Below are 22,205 nucleotides of genomic sequence, written 5' to 3' on the forward strand. Positions count from 1 at the left end.
AAAACGCAACCTAAGACATTTTTTTAAACCAAAGCTGCAAAGCTATTTTAAAAATGTTTGTATCTCATTAGTATAATTAAGATGCTTGATTTTGTATTAAACTGGGTATGACAAGCCAAATACTGCAATGAAAGTAAGAATACCGTGCAAACCTGCGCTACAATCTCTATTTTAATTCAAACATACCATATATTTCTTTGCTAATGTTTGTACTATTTCATCATCTTCCTTTTTCTCTATTTTCTTCAATTTATGCCCTTTCTTTCTTTGACAGCCAAGCTGCTCTATGTCCACCCGTCAGTCCGTCATTCCATCGCGCTATGGGGCGAAATGGAATTTACTCAGCTGTTACTACAACCAAACCGTTGCTACTATGGAACATAATCATTCTTGTTTATATTTTTAAGGGAAAAGGAGAGAATAAGAAACAGAGTAAAAGAAATACACAATGTAAGTTATATTCAGATTTTAGAAAATAACAGAAACAGTAAATTTAATTGAATATCAACAAGGATCACAACATTCATAAAAGACAAGCTCTGAAAAGGTAGTACAAAAGAACATTAACACTTGTAGAGTGTCAGAACTAAATAAAAAGAATATAAAATATAAAAATCGAAACATTGTGAGTAAATTTGTTGAAAAATCTGGATAATGTTTAAGAACATACTTAAATTTTTAGGACTTAATTATAGAGATGCTTCACTTATAACATTGTACTTTCTTGTCATAGGAATAAGTATTCCAAAAATCAGATCAATCGGATAATTATATTACAAAAGCAATATAGCAAAAAATCAAACAAGTTTTAAATGGACGTACGGTAATTCTGGTATATATTACAGAGTTGCTACACTTTCTAAATCGTACCTAACTATCACATGCAAAGTTTAAAATGGATTTGACATGCCTAAACTAACGAGAAAGGTATCTTTTCTAGACGTTTGGACCGACAGACTGACCTTAGTTATAGAAAAGCTTTGCTATAAACAATATACATTTTTTACATTTTCTTTGTAAAATAAATTTAGGAGACCTGTGATTTGAAGAATGTGATACTTGAGTTGGAACTTTCAGTACAACAACTTTGTAAACCCCGCAGGGTAAGAACTTTCAGTACATCAACTTTGTAAACCTCGCAGGGTAAGAACTTTCAGTACATCAACTTTGTAAACCCCGCAGGGTAAGAACTTTCAGTACAACAACTTCGTAAACCTCGCAGGGTAAGAACTTTCAGTACAACAACTTTGTAAACCCCGCAGGGTAAGTAATTTCAGAACAACAACTTTGTAAACCCCGCAGGGTAAGAACTTTCAGTACATCAACTTTGTAAACCCTGCAGGGTAAGAACTTTCAGTACATCAACTTTGTAAACCCCGCAGGGTAAGAACTTTCAGTACAACAACTTCGTAAACCCCGCAGGGCAAGAACTTTCAGTACAACAACTTTGTAAACCCCGCAGGGTAAGAACTTTCAGTACATCAACTTTGTAAACCCCGCAGGGTAAGAACTTTCAGTACAACAACTTCGTATACCTCGCAGGGTAAGAACTTTCAGTACAACAACTTTGTAAACCCTGCAGGGTAAGAACTTTCAGTACATCAACTTTGTAAACCTCGCAGGGTAAGAACTTTCAGTACATCAACTTTGTAAACCCCGCAGGGTAAGAACTTTCAGTACAACAACTTTGTAAACCTCGCAGGGTAAGAACTTTCAGTACAACAACTTTGTAAACCCCGCAGGGCAAGAACTTTCAGCACATCAACTTTGTAAACCCCGCAGGGTAAGAACTTTCAGTACAACAACTTCGTAAACCTCGCAGGGTAAGAACTTTCAGTACAACAACTTTGTAAACCCCGCAGGGTAAGTAATTTCAGAACAACAACTTTGTAAACCCCGCAGGGTAAGAACTTTCAGTACAACAACTTTGTAAACCCTGCAGGGTAAGAACTTTCAGTACAACAACATTGTAAACCTCGCATGGTAAAAACTTTCAGTACATCAACTATGTAAACCCTGCAGAGTAATAATTTCTAACAATATTTACAAATCCTAATTTTAAAAAAACTATATAATTGTACATACCTACTAAATATTCTAAGATGCTAATTCCCCCCCCAACCCCAAGAGGATATAGGCAGTAAAAAAAAACCGCTGGGGGCACAATTTTCTAACACTTCTTTCTCATTTAGTCTTTAAAAAGGATTCAAAATGCATGGACATATATCTTTTTAACTCTTATTTTATACATCTTAATTGGAACTGATGATCTATTTTTATAGAGAAACATATGTATTCCACCAATAAATAGTTAAAAAATTAAATGTGTTTATACATATAATAATATTATACAAAGTAGAATTGTTTTGGCTATAGCTTTAAATAACGTCTGAACCAATTGAGTTCTCCATTTTATTTCTAGATCCTGTTATAGCTTTGTGTTATTAAATTTTTAGTTTTAAATCTTGTAATGTTTTAGGCTATGGTTTCCTAAAATAACTCCTAAAGAGAAGCTAGAGGTGCAACCACTTGTAATTTATACAAAATCTAATAATTTTTCCATCTGAAACATTTTTGTAGTTGGGACGAGTTCTCTAAGAACTCATAATAATAATCATTATCTTTATATAGTTGGGAAGAGTGAGGTATAACTACCGTATTTCTGGATATTATTATCCAAGAACTCATAATAGTAATCATTATCTTTATATAGTTGGGAAGAGTGAGGTATAACTACTGTAGTTCTGGATATTATTTGTCCAAGAACTCATAATAATAATCATTATCTTTATATAGTTGGGAAGAGTAGGGTATAACTATCGTAGTTCTGGTTATTATTCTACAAGAACTCAAAATAATAATCATTATCTTTATATAGTTGGGAAGAGTGAGATATAACTACCGTAGTTCTTGTTATTATTCTCCAAGAATTCATAATAACAATCATTATCTTTATATAGTTGGAAAGAGTGAGGTATAACTACCGTAGTTCTGGTTATTATTCTCCAAGAACTCATAATAAGAATCATTATCTTTATATAGTTGGAAAGAGTGAGATATAACTACTAGGGTGGGTCCATTTCACCCTTTTTTTTAGATTTTACTGTGATCATAAGTTGCGGAAGTCATATATATGTATGATGAGCCCCATTCAAGTTTCAAAAGTGACTTGGTTCTTGTGGCTGCTGGCGCATGGGTGGTATAAAAAGTGCCCACCCCCTTATAAAACCAAAAATTTAAATTCCTTCAAACACAGGCATGTTGCATATCAAAATGAATTACGAATCTGAAAACCGTTTTGAAAAATATTGCTCCTAGTTCAAATAAGATCTCATTAAGTACCTAAAAACAGCTGATTTAGTCAAAAATGTTCATTTTGGTAGGTTATTTGAAAATCATTTCAGACTGAATAAATATTTTTCAAAACGGTTTTTTTGATATGCAATATGCCTGTGTTGGAAGGAATTTCAATTTTTGTTTTTATACCCCCTGCGCACCCGTTGTTTTTGGATTAAAAACCCCTTTCAAGTTTCACAGGGTTTTAAATTGGCCCAGTAACCCTTGCCAATGTCTACTAATGTGAAATTCCAAAATCGACCCACCCAAATAACTGCCGTAGTTCTGGATATCATTCTTCAAGAACTCATAATAACAACTATTATCTTTATATAGTTGGAAAGAGTGAGGTATAACTACCGTAGTTCCGGTTATCATTCTCCAAGAACTCATAATAACAATCATTATCTTTATATAGTTGGAAAGAGTGAGGTATAATACCGTAGTTCTGGATATCATTCTCCAAGAACTCATAATAACAATCATTATCTTTATTTAGTTGGAAAGAGTGAGGTATAACTACCATAGTTCTGGTTATTATTCTCCAAGAACTCATAATAACAATCATTATCTTTATATAGTTGGTAAGAGTGAGGTATAACTACTGTAGTTCAAGTTATTATTCTCCAAGCACTCATAATAATCACATTATCTTTATACAGTTGGTAAGAGTGAGGTATAACTACCGAAGTTCTGGTTATTATTCTCCAAGAACTCATAATAACAATCATTATCTTTATATAGTTGGGAAGAGTGAGGTATAACTACCGAAGTTCTGGTTATTATTCTCCAAGAACTCATAATAACAATTATTATCTTTATATAGTTGGGAAGAGTGAGGTATAACTACCGAATTTCTGGTTATTATTCTCTAAGAACTCATAATAACAATCATTATCTTTATACAGTTGGGAAGAGTGAGGTATAACTACCGAAGTTCTGGTTATTATTCTCCAAGAACTCATAATAATAATCATTATCAGGTTAGTAAGCACCTAATTCCAATCAATCAATATTTGAACACAAAAAAAATAAGTTTTTTATCAACACAAAGTATCCTCGTTAGCACTGGGACACCCCTCCCTCCCACCTATTTTTATAAAAATTGAAAATAAAGTTGGGGTGGTTTAGTAGTTAGTGTCTTTGTGTATTACTGTATGTCAGGTTAGGTTAGGTTATATTGGGTACTAGGTAGCCCTACAGTGTCAGGGTACTGAGGAGGTAAAGGTCCCGAAGACCCCCTGTAAGGGATTTTTTTTGTTTTTTTTTCAGAAAAAAGTGAGGGAGGGTTATTATTTACAATTTACATATATATATTCTTGATTATGACGCCGTTTATAGTGCATATAAAAAAAAATGATGTCATATAATACAAAGGACCAATAATAGGTCAATACCAAGACTAAAATACCAATGGCAGGCCAGAATCCATCTAATTAACCAATGGCAAACCAGTAAAAATTTCAATTGACCAATGATAGCCATGTATGACGGCTTTTTTATAGACACTTTAAAAAGCTTTATTATACGCAGGATGACAGTGATGTAGACAGCTGTATAGTTCAGCTCAATAGAAAGCTAAGAGAGGCAAGAGCTGCTTTACAGGTAAACTAATATTCAACATTAAAATTATAACTCTTTCTTTTATTTTTAGTTAAACTTAGGTTAATCTTGATTTGCCTCAGATAAAGGTTAAAACTTCCCATAAATATCCTAAAAAAAGACTAAGCATTCAGGGAGGGAGGGATATATTAGGCTGTTTATTGTACTAGTCCCCAAAGTTTTATAGTGACGTTTTCTAATTCGTTGCGTTACCAACTTTGGAATTTTTATTAAATTTGGATAAAGGTTGTTCATTGAGTTGAGTTTCCAAACGTTTCAACTACTAATTTTTTTTAAAGGGGTTAATTTTGTGTATCATCATTGGGGATGTACAATATATCATTTCATCGGCCATTGTCTAATCCATTTAGATTCCTGCTAAGCATTATAGGAACCTTTAAAACAAAAATATATTTTTTTTTATTTAAACAGTTTTAAAATAATATTTATAAATGGTCTGAATCATAAACATAATTTTTGTCATAATATTTTTAAAGCAAACTAAATTCTTAGTCATGTTTTCTTGGTATAACTGCAGTATGTGGAATGTGTAATAAAGTTTTGAACCATTGCCTTAATACCCATAAACAACTAAAAGTCTAACTATCTCAATTTGTATGAATAATCAAGGTTTAATCAAGCTCTTTATAGTGCCTACTAGTGTCTATGACATTAGAAGCCTCTAGGGGCACTTGAGATGGAAGTTTACCTGCTCCCCCATTTTCAAATTAAATTTTAAAAAGTAAATGTACAAAAAAAATTAGGGAGTGGGGTAATTTTTCTAGAGACGATTTCTCTTGGAATGGTGGAGCTAACCTCCACCATAGTAGTTATAAACCTTTCCTGGGACTATATAAGCTTCACTGTAAAAAAGAACTAAATCGTTCCAGCAGATATGGAGATCCTTCGCTACAGAAAAGCTTACTACTTTATATCTATAACTAGCGGATACGCCTCTAGGGACACTTGAGTTAAAACAAATTTTATTTTTTAAAAAAATTTGGGGGGGTATTTTTTTCTAGGGGCGATTTCTCTTGGGAGGGTGGTGGTACCCTCCCCCAAAATGGTTATAAACCTTTCCACGACCTATGAGAAGCTACCCTGTTAAGGAGAACCCAATCAGTTCAGCGGTTAGCGAGATCCTTCGGTACAAACACACAGACAAACATCAATCCTGTTACTTTATTATAAGGATAATACAAAGTAGAACGATGTCTGTCTGTTTGTTTGTGTGTTTGTCTGTTTGTTTGTAGCGAAGGATCTCGCTAACCGCTAAACCAATCGGGTTCTCCTTTACAGGGTAGCTTCTCATAGTTCCCGGGAAGGTTTATAACTATTTTCTTGGGGGTTGGGAAACCTCTAACCCCCACAAAAATGAAAAATACCCCCCCCCCCAAAAAAAAAAAAATTCTTTTTAAAACTAAAAATAAAATAGTGGAGTCGACTAACCCCCCCCCCCCAAAAAAAAAGAAAAAAAAATAATTACCCCCCCCCCCAAATTTTTTTTTCTTTTATTTTTTTATTTTTAATCTAAAATACGAAAATTGGTTAGAAAAGAGGCTAGGGGCGAAGCCGCTAGTAATAGGTATAAAGGGAGTAAAAATTAAAAAAAACTTTTGGCCGAAGTATTCCGAATGACGTTATATTAGAGTAATGGATGATGCCATTGGATACTTCGGCTAAAAGTTTTCAAATATTATAATATACAGGGTGCGGCACATAAATCCGGACATTTTTTAAAAGGCCATAGCGTCAAAACTACTTGACCAATCAGGACGTTTGACCCCACTATAGAAAGCTTAGGTAATGACCTTTTAGCACAAAAAAATCTTTGGACGAAGATGGACGTGTACACCGAGCTGGCCGCGCATATGTTCAACAAGGCAGATTCCAAATGAACCCGGTATTAGTGTCTTAGAAATTATCTTAGTGACGTAACTAAAAACGAGGGATTAGAGGGGAGGTGGGAAAGGTAACCCCTAAAAAAGAGATGGATAATAGAGGTGATTGATAATAATTGATAATTGATAAAGAAAATGTAGGAAATAATTTATACTCTCTGTACTTTCTACCATAGATTAATTAATTTGTATTTTCTAGACAAGGATGACAACATCCATAAAAACGAAGCACAAAAATCAGAAGGTAGAACAAACGCACAATAGCTAGAGTGTCAGAACTTAATAAGCAGAATATTAATTTTGAAGTCTAAATGAAATTGCACATAAATTTGTTGCAAAATTGCGTAAATATAGCATACAGTAAAAGGACATACTTCCGTGCAAAATTTGAAATCAATAGTATAATTCTAATATGTCTAATAAATGTTGTCAAAAAAAGGTTGAAAAAAGTCCGCATATTTGATTAAATTTTTCTTAAAATCCGCATATTATGTTGATATAAACTATAATATATTATCACTAGCAGTAACATCACTAGAAGCTTTTAGGGTGGTAAGGGAGAAAGTTCATTCTTCCAATTTTCAATTTAAGTTTTAAAACAAAGAAGTAAAATTGCGGAGATGGTACTTTTTTTCTAGGTGTTATTTTTTTTGGAGAGTGGAGAGCCCTCTTACTAAATAGTTATAAACTTCTCTATACCTATAATAAGCTTCACTGTAAAGAAGAACCCTTTAGGTTCAGCGGTTAACAAGATCCGTTGCTACAGTCAAAAAAAGCTTAGCTTACTAATTTATATAATAGGATATAATAAAGTAACAGGATGTCTGTTTGTCTGTCTCTTTGTTTGTTTGTTTGTCTTTTTCTTTTAAAATCTAGAAAAATAAATTGGTTTATTAAATTGGACTCTCTCCTCCTCAAGTGCCCCAAGAGGCCTCTAAGGCGTAGCCGCTAGTAATAGGATACAGTAACAAAATGCTAATCCTTATATCAAAGTAAAAGAATGTTTGTGTGTGTGTGTCTATTTATATGGAAGGATCTTCCTAACTAATATGCTTCTCCTTTGCAGGGACATAGGTCATAGGTCATGGGAAGGTTTATAACTATTTTAGGATAGGGTACCTGCACCCTCACGCGCTTAGAAAAAAAACCACCAACATTTTTTAAATTTTTTTCTTTTAAAACTAAATTGTCCTTTTAAGTATATCTGTCAGACAGACAGACAATAAATATATGGAGCAGATCTTTATAAATATAAGGTATCTTGACTTAAACTTACAGCTGGCTATCTAAAAAAGCAGTCGTGAAAATAACATTTCTCCAACAATAAGGTTTTTTAAGCATGACCGACAGTCAGACAGACAAAATAATGTATAGAGTAGATGCAGGGGGGGGGGGGGAAGGGGTGATTACTTGAGGGCACCCTCAAATTTTGGAAGTCGTTAAGTAGATGCACATATATCTTGGGTATAGTCCCTTTCATGACAATGCCTCTTAAGGGACGTTTCTTGGTATTTTCACAGTAGATTTTATCCTATTTCTAGCCACTGCGGGGGGGGGGGGCTCTATCCATGCGGGGCCATTTTCCTAACCCTGCAGGGCAATCACCTAACCTAACCTAAAATAATCCATCAAAAGCTACTGTAAAAAAAAATACATTAAAACACCTCTTAAAAGACCTTTTCACTTAAAATTTCAGTTGTCTTTCTTCAATAGCAGCCAAAAAACACACAAAGCATGTTTTAAATGGACGTACTGACTTTCTGTTAAGAATGATAGAGTTGCTTTCTAAATTATACCTAACTGTCATAGGAATCATCATGAAGAGTTTGAAATTGATAGGATAATTCTAACATGTCTTGTTTAATAATCTAAAATCAATTAATAATTTTATCTAATTTCAATTTCAATTTATCTATGAAATAAATGTAAAGCTGTACAGGTTAAGGCTACTATCTGACTCAATACATTTCTTTTTCTCCTCTTTTTAGCAACCGAATGAAAGTAATTCTTTTCAATTCCAGATAATTATAAGAATTGGTAACATTTGCTTAGATATTTATTTTATAAAAACATAGCAAAAAAAATAATAACCGTATTATAATACAGGTATTAAATATTTATATACAAACAATAAAATTGAATATGAATAAAAATTAAGGATAGATCAATCAAATAATAATTATGTACAGTGTCAAAGGACTAAACAATCTTGTGAGAGGTAATATAACTTATGCATTTTAAAAAGATATTTGTTAAATTGACTGATTATTTAAAGACATATTTGTTAAATATGTTGCTCTACTGGATATCATTACCCTTGTTAGAATGTACCATTCATAAAGAAGGTTATTTTTTAATGGCAAAACTGTTTAAGCTAGCTTTTTTAACAATTACGTTCAAATTCCGTTAAATTTATTGATATAAATAATCTAATAATTGATTGTTTTGTTTTTATTCGTAATTGTCTTTTTTATATATACATTATTATGCTTAATTAAAAATTTCTGATAAACATCTCATTATATTTAAAGAAAAATTAGCTGTCTCTAAATTTAATATAGAAATAAAATTATTATGGAAAATTAATTGATTTTTCGATCAGCTGAAATAAATTTCCTATTCAAGCCCTAGTTTCCTAAAGTGTACAGCAGATAACCCAATTATTGCAGACCCTATTTTCAGCGACTCCGGTCAAATGGAAAAGCGATTTAATGTATAAACGATTTATACATTATACATTCAAAAATTTTAATTTTTCAAATTTTGATTTAAGTTTGAAGCTTTTTTAGCTAGTAGCAAATATTGAGATAGGACGCGGAAGCTACGCACACTTTCGGAAACTAAATTCAGTTCATCGATTTTTCATGGTAACAGAGGTGGATACTTAAAAACATCAAAAACACTTGAAGACACGTTCGACGACTCAGTCTTCCACGAGTCGAGGTTAGATTTTTACCTCTTCTTAAAAACAAAACAATTCAAGACACGTTTGAAGACACGTCAAGTTTTGTATAGTTTCGCGTAATTTTCCGTTAAAAAATCCTACTGCTTTCCCACCTAGTATTCTGTCATTAATAAGAGTTCACAACTTTTTTTCTTAAGTTTTTTTTACATTTTTTCAAAATGAAAATCACAAGCGATTTTGCACCTAGCATTTAGGAACTCTATATTTGAAGGGTAGAAAATAGCATAAAACCATTTATAATTGGATATTGTATTGTATAACAAACAATTTTCAATGAATAATAAAATAAAGCTTTGGTCCCTCGGAAAATAGCAATTGATAATAAACTTATGATATTTAATTTTACTATCCGTGGAAATATTAAATAAATATTTAAATAAAAAAATTTGTAAAAATACTTGTTTGTCCCCCTATGACCTCCTACTGAAGGAAAGTGCCTATTTTACAGACTAACATACACACACTGTTCGATGTAAATTGAGAACACTTCGAAGACGTCTTCAACTACCTACTTGAAGACTTGTCTTCAAAGAGTAGCTCTTCAAGAAAAAGTTTTTAAGAATTACTTTTTGCCAAAATACTTGAAGACTACAAGACTTCAAGACGTCGACAATGTTTTAAGTATCCACCTCAGGTATAAGTTATAAAATACAGACGAATTTATAGATGTAATCTTGAAAAGATAGCTTTAATTTAAAATGATAAATATGCGTTATTTTTACCAAAAACTAGACAAAACCCTTTTTTGTTGTTGTTGATAGCAATATCTTATTTCTTTACTCTCGTTTATATATAGTTTTAACCTAATATCTTTTGATTTAATTGTTATTGGTTTGAAATTTTGACTAAAAAGCTGGCTTAAAAAATAGCTCATATGTGATAAAATATATGGCATTTTGCGCTAACTTATGAGGTGTTTATACAATAAGTATAATTATAAAAGCAAATATTTGAAAATTATTTAAAATCATTCAATGTTTAATGTAAGATTAAGCCAATTATTAATCACGAAATTACATATAGGTTTTTTATTATTTTGCTAAATAATCTATAAAATATTTACACATTGTAAGTCAACTCTTGAGTTATGTAAGAAGTACAATATCAGCTGATAAATCTTATTTCAATTTTGAAAGATAATTTTATAAAAAAAAATAAAAAAAAGTTGATTTTGTTTTTTAAAAGTGAGCAAAAATAATGTAGAAATTTTAGAAATATTTTTAATATTTTTTAAAAGCACAAAAAATCTTGATTTCAGGCCTATATTAACAATTCTTAAAAATCCTAGTAGTATCGACACATCCTATTTTTTTTACGTCACTAAGATAATTTCTAAGACACTAATACCGGGTTCATTCCAAATGCGCCGGTGGTTTAATGAGCAAAATCACAAAACGTAGGGTCCGACAGGGAAGGAGTTGGAATCTTGACCCCAAATTTTGTGAGTGTCTTAGGCTTATTGAGACACACATTTTGCCATTTTAGCTCAATACTAGCCGAAATGAGGTCGATTTTTCAAGATTTTGAGCCTTAAGAAATTACAAACAGTAGGGCCCGACAGGAAAGGAGTTGGAAATTTGACCCAAAATTTTTTTGTGTGTCTTAAGCTCATTGAGACACGCATTTTGAGTACTTAAAGTTCACTGTAGCTAAATCCTAGCCCAAATGAGAGCAAAAACATGGATTTTGTCAATTTGGCGGTTACTCATGTTCCTAAGTAAATGTGGCCTCCCAGCAGCCCGATCTTAATTCAATGGACTTTTGGGCCTGGGGCTACTTTGAAGCATGCACCAATAGACGTGCCCATACCACAAAGACCTCCCTCATTGCCACTATCAATGAGAACTACGCCAGCTTGGACAGGTACATTTTGACCTGGACCTGCCGGCGGTTGAGGAGGCCGGTAGAGGCGGTGATTGAGGCTGGCGGCGATTTTGTTGAATAATCTACTAGTAATATACCTATTTTGCTTCCCAGTTTTTAAAATTCAATAAAATCTTTAAAATTGACGATTTTATGTTCATTTGTTTAAAAATTAGAATTTGTCCGGATTTATGTGCCGCACCCTGTATATTCTTTTATATAGGCACTATAAAGAGCTAGCTTCGACTAACTTACAAAATAATGTAAACATTATTTTGCTTTTTGTTATTGAAATGTTTTAATCCTTGCTTTTAAATTTTAGACACCAAACCTATCAAATCAATTTTAAACCTGGAATAAAAAAATATTTATATAAATTGATTTATTTTAAGGATTTGCATCTAGTGAAATTAAATCTACAAAGAGAGGAGAGATGTAAAGAAAACTCACTTCAGATTGATAAACAAAGGTAAATATAACCCATGTGAAGCTTTTCTCTAAATTAAATCATGACCAATAAATTACTTTAGGTTTCAAATGCAAAAAAGGTATAAAAACATGATATATTGACGAATTTTATTAAACATATGTTTTAACTATTTCTGTAACGGTAAGCTCTTTTCTCATGTTAGAATTGTCCTATTAACTACTGTGCATGATGATTCCTATAACAGTTAGTAATTATCTGATTCATCTGATTTTTGAATTTTGTTTCCTAGGACAACATTAACAATTTATGTGCTATTTTATAAACTGTATATTAGATCTTTTCATGAAAATACTCTTTTTCGAATTTTAGTCTTCTGCTAACCTAAAAAGTTACTTTAGGAGCCTAGAAATACATGTACAAAATTTCAGCTCTCTATCTCTAATGGCGACCTAGCGCCAGGCATGTAAAATATCAACAGATAACGGTAGCACGGCGGTTTTTACAATATCTCAGCAATGTGCAGGTTTTAAGCTCTTCTGCATATTTCAATTTAAACACATAAGGGCAAAGATATATTATCCCAAAAATCTTTTGTCAAAGTCTACTCTACACCTAGCGCCAGTCAGTTTTCTAAAATCATGCATTTTATAACTGTGAAAATAGAAATCGCCAGCGCTAGGTGTAGAGTAGACTTTGACAAAAGATTTTTGGGATATTATATATTTGGCCTTATGTGTTTAAGTTGAAATATGCAGAACACCTAAATTCATCTTCCAAGCCATTCCCTAGGCTTTATAATTTTTTTTTATGAAATAACGGGATTTCAAAACTGCCCTTTGAAAAGGCCCAAAAAATATCTTTTTTGTCCCTTTTTTCACTGCTTATAGTTACAACTTATTAAGATATTATGCTCAGTTAAAAAAAATCGGCGCCTCCAGCACCAAAAACCGGCAAAAACTGGCAGTTAAACTTCTATGCCCCTACTTGCCCCCTTCTTCAGCCAACAGTAGTTATCTCAAGAAGTAAAAAAAATATCAACACACAGAAAGAAAACTTTTAAATAAAACTGAACTAAGTAACTATTACATATTTAATTTTAGGACTTTCCTTCTAGGGGCTTGTGGAGCAAAAGACCCACCAAAACACTAATAATATGAGTTCTGAGCTTATTTTTAAAGATATCAACCTGAAATTTTTTTTAAATCTTTTGTTACCATAATTGAACTCAGTAACATTTACAGATTTCATTTTGGGACTTTCCTTCTAGGGGCTTGTTTGGCAAAAGACCCCTATAAACTAAAAATGTGAGTTCTGGACTTATTTTTAAATATATCAACCTAATTTTTTTTTAGAAAACTTTTTTCATATAACCAAACTCAGCAACCTATACAGATTTCATTTTGGGACTTTCCTTCCAGGTGCTAGTGGAGCAAAAGACCCCCCAAAACACAAAAATTATGAGTTCTGAGCTTATTTTTAAAGATATCAACCTGCTTTTTTAACATAACCAAACTCAGCAGGGGCGTCCAAGCTTTTTTTTTGGGGGGGGGGGGCGCACCCCCAAATTAGTTTGGGGGGGGGGGGGGTAATCCCCACTTTACCCCTCCTCTTGGACTTCTATGAAACTCAGTAATGTTTACAGATTTCATTTTAGGACTTTCCTTCTAGGGGCTAGTTGGGCAAAAGACCCCCAAAATCAAAAATATGAGTTCTGAGCTTATTTTTAAAGATATCAACCTGGTTTTTTAAAAGAAATTTTTTTAAATAAAACTGAACTCAGTAATGATTACACATTTCATTTTGGGACTTTCCATCGAGGGGCTTGTGGAGCAAAAGACCCCCCAAAACACAAAAAAATATGAGTTCTGAGCTGATATTTAAAGATATCAAACTGATTTTTTTAAAGAAAATTTTTTTAACATAACCAAACTCAGCAGGGGCGTCCAAGCTTTTTTTTTGGGGGGGGGGTAAAATTTGCTTGGGGGGGGGGTAATTACCGCCCCTGAAACCTGTTGGCTGGGGCAAATTTTGTTTACCTTCCCAAAATTTACCCCCAAATTTTTAAAGAAAATTTTTTAAATAAAACTGAACTCAGTAATGATTACACATTTTATTTTGGGACTTTCCTTTGAGGGGCTTGTGGAGCAAAAGACCCCCCAAAACACAAAAAAATATGAGTTCTGAGCTGATATTTAAAGATATCAACCTGATTTTTTTAAAGGAAACTTTTTTAACATAACCAAACTCAGCAGGGGCGTCCAAGCTTTTTTTTTGGGGGGGGCGCATCCCCAAATTAGTTTGGGGAGGGGGGGGTAATCCCCACTTTACCCCCCCTCTTGTACAATGAAACTCAATAATGTTTACAGATTTCATTTTAGGACTTTTCTTCTAGGGGCTAGTTGGGCAAAAGACCCCCAAAATCAAAAATATGAGTTCTGAGCTTATTTTTAGAGTTATCAACCTGATTTTTTGTTTGAAAACTGTGTTAACATAACCAAACTCAGTAACATTTACAGATTTCATTTTATGACTTTCCTTCTAGAGGCTTGTTTGGCAAAAGACCCCCAAAAACTAAAAATATGAGTTCTGGATTTATTTTAAAGATATCAACCATTTAGGAGGGGTAAACAATTTTGAATACCCCCAAAAAATAAAAAATACTAAATTTTTAATAAAATTTAAATAACCCCTCCCAAAAAAAAAAAAAAAATTACCCTGGGGGCAAATTTTGTTTACCAACAGATTTCAGATTACCCCCCATCCCCCAAGCAAATTTTACCCCCCCCCCCAAAAAAAAAAAAAATAGCTTGGACGCCCCTGCTGATTTTGCTTATGTTAAAAAATTTTCTTTAAAAAATCAGTTTGATATCTTTAAATATCAGCTCAGAACTCATATTTTTTGTGTTTCGGGGGGTCTTTTGCTGCACAAGCCCCTCAAAGGAAAATCCCAAAATGAAATGTGTAATCATTACTGAGTTCAGTTTTATTTAAAACATTTTCTTTAAAAAAATCTTAAAAATAAGCTCAGAACTCATATTTTTTTGTGTTTTGGGGGGTCTTTTGCTCCACTAGCACCTGGAATGAAAGTCCCAAAATGAAATCTGTATAGGTTGCTGAGTTTGGCTATGTGAAAAAAGTTTTCTCAAAAAAAATTAGGTTGATATCTTTAAAAATAAGTCCAGAACTCATATTTTTAGTTTTGGGGGGTCTTTTGCCAAACAAGCCCCTAGAAGGAAAGTCCCAAAATGAAATCTGTAAATGTTACTGAGTTCAATTATGGTAACAAAAGATTTAAAAAAAATTTCAGGTTGATATCTTTAAAAATAAGCTCAGAACTCATATTATTAGTGTTTTGGTGAGTCTTTTGCTCCACAAGCCCCTAGAATAAAAAGTCCCAAAATTAAATATGTAATAGTTACTTAGTTCAGTTTTATTTAAAAAGCTTTCTTTCTGTGTGTTGATATCTCTTTTACTTCTTGAGATAACTACTGTTTACCGAAGAGGGGGGCAAGTAGGGGCACAGAAGTTTAACTGCCAGTTTTTGCTGGTTTTGGTGCTGGAGGCGCCGATTTTTTTAACTGAGCATAATATCTTAATAAGTTGTAACTATAAGCAGTGAAAAAAGGGACAAAAAAAGATATTTTTTGGGCCTTTTCAAAGGTCAGTTTTGAAATCCCGTTATTTCATAAAAAAAATTAAAATGCCTAGAAAATGGCTTGGAAGATGAATTCAGGTGTTCTGCATATTTCAACTTAAACACATAAGGCCAAAGATATAATATCCCAAAAATCTTTTGTCAAAGTCTACTCTACACCTAGCGCTGGCGATTTCTATTTTCACAGGTATAAAATGCATGGTTTTGGAAAACTGACTGGCGCTAGGTGTAGAGTAGACTTTGACAAAAGATTTTTGGGATAATATACCTTTGTCCTTATGTGTTTAAATTGAAATATGCAGAAGAGCTTAAAACCTGCACATTGCTGAGATATTGTTAAAACCGCCGTGCTACCGTTATCTGTTGATATTTTACATGCCTGGCGCTAGGTCGCCAGTAGAGATAGAGAGCTGAAATTTTGTACATGTATTTTTAGGCTCCTAAAGTAACTTTTTAGGTTAGCAGAAGACTAAAATTCGAAAAAGAGTATTTTCATGAAAAGATCTACTGTATATATTAATAATTCAAGACTATGTGATTTAATTATGTATAGTTTGTTCTTAAAGGAATAAATTATTAAAGGACAACAAGGTGCAATAATATAAGCGAAGCATATCTATAAATAAATATTTAAAAAAGTCCTCATACAGTATCCCGTATTTACACAATTTTGCAACAAATATACGTACAATTTTGTTTAGACTGGCAAATTAATGTTCTGCTTATAAAGTTAATGTTCGTTTGTCATAGCTTCTATAGCTTTGATTTTGTAGATGTTGTCATCCAGTTTCAACATTAATTTTCATCAAACTTTATAAGTTTTGTTAAAAATTCAAAGAAAAATATTATTCATTTTTGGCCAGTGAATCATGTAAATAGACAAAGTAGCAGTTAGTAACAAAAAAAAAGAATAACCAGAAGCTTAGGAAAATTAAAAAATTCTAAGGAAAAACATTACTAATACTTCATTAACATACTAACTTTTATATTGGCTTTTCAACAAGAAATTGTCCTTTTTAACTGTTCTTCTATTACTCATAATTGCTTCTGGTTTTAAATATTTAAAGTATACTTGCTTTAAAAGTAGGACATGTCAGTAAGTACGTCTGATGTAGCCTATTCTTATTTAATATACTAAAATATTTCGGTTAATGAAAGATTTAACAAAGTTTTTTTTCTAATAACAATGAGCCAACCCAATAAAATGTCAGATACAATGTTTTATCGGATATACATGATGAAAAATTATTATTTTTTAATGTTTATTACTTTCTTCTTGTAATATGTATATTTTAGTGTGTTATTGTTTGTTTTACTGTTCAATTTCTCTTTTAAATAAATTAGAAACTTCAATAATATTTCAATGGTAAAAATTACGCTATTTTTGACTTCTAAATTAATTATTTTATCTATTGTAGGTGTTTTCAGAACAGGCCTCCAAATCCTTGGTCTCAAAGATAAAAATAACCAAAAAAAAAAATCATCGAATCTTTATTTTTCAATGTTAGTTTAATTCAATGCAAATACTGCCTTTGTTGCTAATCATTAAGTGTCATTAAATTACAAAATATTTAAATGAAGTAAGTCTTATTGCAATAAACAATTAATTTTTGCTACAGTCTTGGTTAGCTTACATTTAAAAAAAAATTGTGTACCTTTAATTTTAGATTAAAAATAAAAACTTATTTGATTCATCTTATATATTGTTAAAATAAAAGTTTTAAGACTCAAAATAATATTCATTTGTCAGATTATAATGATTTTATGTGTTAAGATTATAGTTTCTTATTTTAGAATATAGTTTGTTATGTTGTATTTGAATGATTGCTTCTTACAAATAAAAATTGTTTAAAGTTTAGTGTTTTTTTATGTTTTGATTTACCATTCTCATATGAATTAAGGACAGTTTTAGCGGCTTAGCATATAATATATTTGACTTTTTATTCATAGAAGGATAAAAAAAATCCTCTAATTGGCGGCAAGTAAAGATTTTAGCGGCAAAAACTTGTTTTAAGGTAGAAAATAAGGACATACAAATGGGTATAAAGGAATTTATAAACGAAGGGCCTAACTATTGAAGGAGATAATTTTGAATATAACTTTTAAAAAGTGAAATTTACATTCATAGTTTTATCATAAATGATTTTAAAAAGTTTAGCTTTTTTATATCTTGATAAATCCTGATAAACAAATAACCTTTTTTGGCTCCTTTTCAATTTATTTAGAAATAATTAAGTGTTTAACATGGATGTGAAGGAATAAATATAACATTATTTCTAACTTATGATTAGAATTGAAAAAGGTTTTGTTATTTGTATTTATATAAAATAAAAATCTTACATTTTAATTTGCAAAGTTTAAAAGTAAATTAAAAGAGATATATTTTATTTTGATAAGTTCAAAGGTGGAACATTTTAATTTTGTAGATTTAAAATAATTGTACCTTATGTTGAAAGCTAATTAACAAGTAAGTCTTGTTGATCTGTTTGTCTGTATTAATGGATTTAATATACTTGGATATTATGACAGGGGGAATTATGTCGTCAATTTAGGTTACTACTTTAGTCTTTGGTCCTCATTTATTGGTTAGTAGTTTCCTCCAGTAGGAGGGGAGAGGATGGGGTAAAATGGGTGGAATTGGGGTATCATTACATTAGCAAGCTGGAAGGATTTATTTACTAAAGTAGGCGGAAATTTGATGCAACATCCAAGTAATAGTATATCGATTTCTGTAGTATCTCATTACAATATGCTTTATATATTTTCCATATTTATTCTCCTCTAACCCTCTGCCTGATTTACAAATTATGTTTATTCTAATTCCTCTATTTAGTTTCAACCTCCTGTCATATTTTTCATTACTCAAAACTTTAAATTGTCTTTAAAAATATAGCAAAAATACAGATATTTCCGCATTAATTTTTACATGTGCCTTACTGAACCTACTCATATCATTGACAAAATGTTATTCTCAAAGGTCAAGTTATTATCCTTGCTTTGAAAACAGGACTTAAAATAAAAGTATGCCAATTTAAAATAAAATTTAATGAATTGATACAAAGTAAATAGTTTCAGAAAACCTCTGGGTTTGAAAAAGTAATGAAATTTCAAAGATTTGTAATAAAGTATCCTTAAAAGAAACTGACATTTTATGCATAATAAACCCAAAACATTAAGCAAAAAAAGTAACTGTTGAATTAACTGATGAATTTTTATCTTATCCTTATACTCGTTTACAGCTTTAAGTATAAAAGGGACCTAAAAACAAAGATTGCCTAATAAAGCAGATTAAGAAGCAAAAATGTCTTTGACTGTTCTAAAGTCAGAAAATCCTTATGCAAAATGCAAAAATTAAACAAAACAACAGTTTTTGGACCTCTAGCTATGATTGGAGCCAATATAATAGAGGTGGGATACCCCCTACTCCCCCCCTCCCCCAATCTATTGAGATCATTTTATTTTAAAGCAACAAAAGCAACATAAATACAAATTTTGGTTAGAAACAGTGTTAGTCATCGATTGGTTTAAGTCAGACATAAAATGTCAATTTTAATGAAAAATGCAACCTAAAATCAAACATACTCATACAATTCTAAGAAATATTAGCGTTATCCTTAAAATGAGTAATATCAAGATCTACAAAATCCACAATACCCCAAAATCTGTAAAATAAAATCTGAGTCATGCGGGATTCCCAAACAATGCAGTTGTCTTTTTCCCGCAATTTTTACAACTCGCACTGTCATTGGCTGGCGGCGTGCTGCTCAACTGTGATTGGTCACTTTCTGACCTATACGAGGCACAGACACACAGGCACTGAATGGTAACACATACACACACGGCAAACAGGCACTTCTAAATTCCTGGAAATCTAATGATTCATAGTATAGCTTAAATACACAAGGAAAATTCACTAAAAGCCTGTTTTTTCTCAATTCTTTTGAAAAACTAAATTTTATTGTTCAAAAATGTATTAAGATTTTTCAATAAAAAATCACATCAAAATCTTAAATCAAAACTAAATCTAATTTACAAACAAAACAAAATTTACATAAGAATTTAAAGAATATAGACACAGACACAAAGCCGACTTTTAAAATCCTCTTCCAAAAGCATATTTAGAGACAGGTTGTAGAAAAAAGGAAAGTATTTTTTCAACTCTTAACAAGTTGTTGCCTAGGCCTAAATTTTAGATTATACAAATCCGGGTGGAATATTGCTAAAACAAACCAACATTTTCTCATCCTGGTTGTAAGAAATTTTAAAAAAGGGGCTAGTTTAGTTTCTTTAATTTTTGTTGTTTAGGATATTAAAACAGGCCTTAATATGCTAGGGTGAAAGCCAATTTAAAGTAATTTATTATTGTTAATTTATATATAAAATATAATCTAAAGTCAGAGCTTTTTATCATAATACTTGCCTGGTAAAGCCTTTTGTAAAATATTGTTTATAATAATTGCGCTATTGGTTTAAAACTTCAAAGGTACTAGAATAGTTATTTATCGCATCGTATTTTATCTTTTCACGTATAGTAATAGTAAAAAAATTATAAGATTGATTCCAGTTTTGATAATTTTGAGAGGCAAAAAGGATGGGCTCAACAAATCTGGAATAAATTACATTATTTTTATTTTCATTTAAAAGTGTGGATTCTATAGGTAGGATACGGGTTTATTGTTAATTTTATTTTATTAGTCACTACGTACAATAAGGACATTTTGTGTTACTAAGTGCAACTCTAATACTATTATAACTGTAAATGCTGTTTAACAAGGATGACCATGTCCATTGACAATAGCTTTAGGAAGCGTAGCACTAAAATAATAATATTGTATTTATAAACAAAGTCAAACAGACGGACGTACAAAGTAAGTTATAGAGCTCGTGGTTCAGTCACTTATCAAAAGAAAAACAGTCTTCTACAAATCTTTATTATAGTTTAAAGGGCGGATGGACGAATAAAGTAAGGTAATAAGTACAATTGCACAAACAAAGATTCAAATGAATTTAGAATATTCAGAATGGAAAAAATCATCAATTTAGGTTGCTAATATGGAAAGAACTCGTTTATTGTTCAGTCCGTTCATCCAGTAGGAGGGTAAAGAGGATGGATGGAGGGTATCTTAAGTTTAGCCCGCAACGAGTTTCACTTATTTTATAACAAGAAAATTTGGTGTACAAACCGATTAAGTGAAGTAAAAAAAAGCTTCGCAACTATAAATGTATGAGTAATACAAAAATAGAAATCAGATTCTTGGAAAAGTTTAACTAGGGATAAGGAGATAAATATGTAAATCTTAATTTGGTCTTCTTTATAATCATCATCTTTTTTTATACAAAAGTAACAGGGTGTCTGCCTGTGTTTATCGTAGAATCACGCTAACCGCTAAACCGATATATCATATGGCTCTTCCTTTCAAAGTAGCTTCTCAATGGCTAATAGAAGTTTAAAAAAAACAAGGTACACTACTTTTCCAAGAGAAATCGCCCCCAAAAAACAATGACACCACGATATTTATATTTTTTTCTTTTTAAAACTAAATTTAAAATGGGTGGCTCTTCATACACCCCCCTCCCCCCATCAAGTACCCCTAGATGCCGGTAGGGGCGTAGCCGACCGATAGTTAAAGTAACAATTGATAATTTATTTTATGTAAGTACTTATTTTATTGGTGAAAATACTAAAATCATTGATAAACTTTTGATCTTAAGTTTGAGTTAAATTATGCACATACATGCATTATTCTTTAATACGATACGATATATGATTTTTCCGTAGGGTACAAAACAGTTTTTTATCCAGCTGAAATTAATCAAATTCTGATCCATAATGGAAATGCAGTTTTACTTATCTGTATATCCAACCCAAAACCCACCCCAAACAAATTTCAAGTTCAACTTTTGATTTCACTGAAGGTCAGGGTTATTATTCATCACTTTATGAGTAACAATCAGTTCATTTTATATACAATTATAGTAAGTTATATTTGATGATTGCTAAGCCAATTCAATTTATTTAAGATATGTTTCCGGATATAATTCTGATTTTTTGTGTAGTTTCTCCGCTGTTAAACTCGATTTAATTTACTCTTTTTCTCCAACTAACTGCTACACTGAAACAGCTTTAGATAGATATTAAGGTAAAACAATGCACTAGAGAAGGAAAGGGTTAAATCACTGTAACTCCCCATTGCAACCACCTTGTGCAACCTTTCTTTTGGGTTATTGAAACTTAACTAATGGTGTCGCTTATATTAACACAGCCAAGTAGCAGAAAATAATTTATAAGCAGACGAAAAAGGTCATTGAGAAAGAAAGAGAAGTAGTTGTCTGTATTGTATATACATCTATACTATAGATCTGTTGTCAGGGTTATTATTCATCAGTTTATGAGGAAGGTTTACAAAGTGTCTCAAAAAATCAGCCATGTGACGTCTTAAAAATGATGGATTA

At 31.6% G+C, this 22,205-nt stretch overlaps 1 protein-coding gene across 1 annotated transcript; it reads left to right on the forward strand.

Annotated features, from left to right (window-relative positions):
• Positions 1-127: 127 nt before the first annotated feature.
• On the forward strand, positions 128-17,610 carry LOC145327434 (uncharacterized). The gene is made up of 7 exons (XM_080170985.1): positions 128-144; positions 408-450; positions 1,032-1,103; positions 4,245-4,319; positions 4,870-4,941; positions 12,060-12,136; positions 17,171-17,610. Exons 1-7 carry the CDS (start codon positions 128-130, stop codon positions 17,211-17,213), a joined length of 399 nt encoding a protein of 132 aa, XP_080027111.1. The 3' UTR covers positions 17,214-17,610.
• Positions 17,611-22,205: the final 4,595 nt, after the last annotated feature.

This window comes from Acartia tonsa, chromosome 9, assembly GCF_053477335.1.
Source record: "Acartia tonsa isolate MP-2025a chromosome 9, ASM5347733v1, whole genome shotgun sequence".
NCBI classification, from domain to species: Eukaryota; Metazoa; Arthropoda; class Copepoda; order Calanoida; family Acartiidae; genus Acartia; species Acartia tonsa.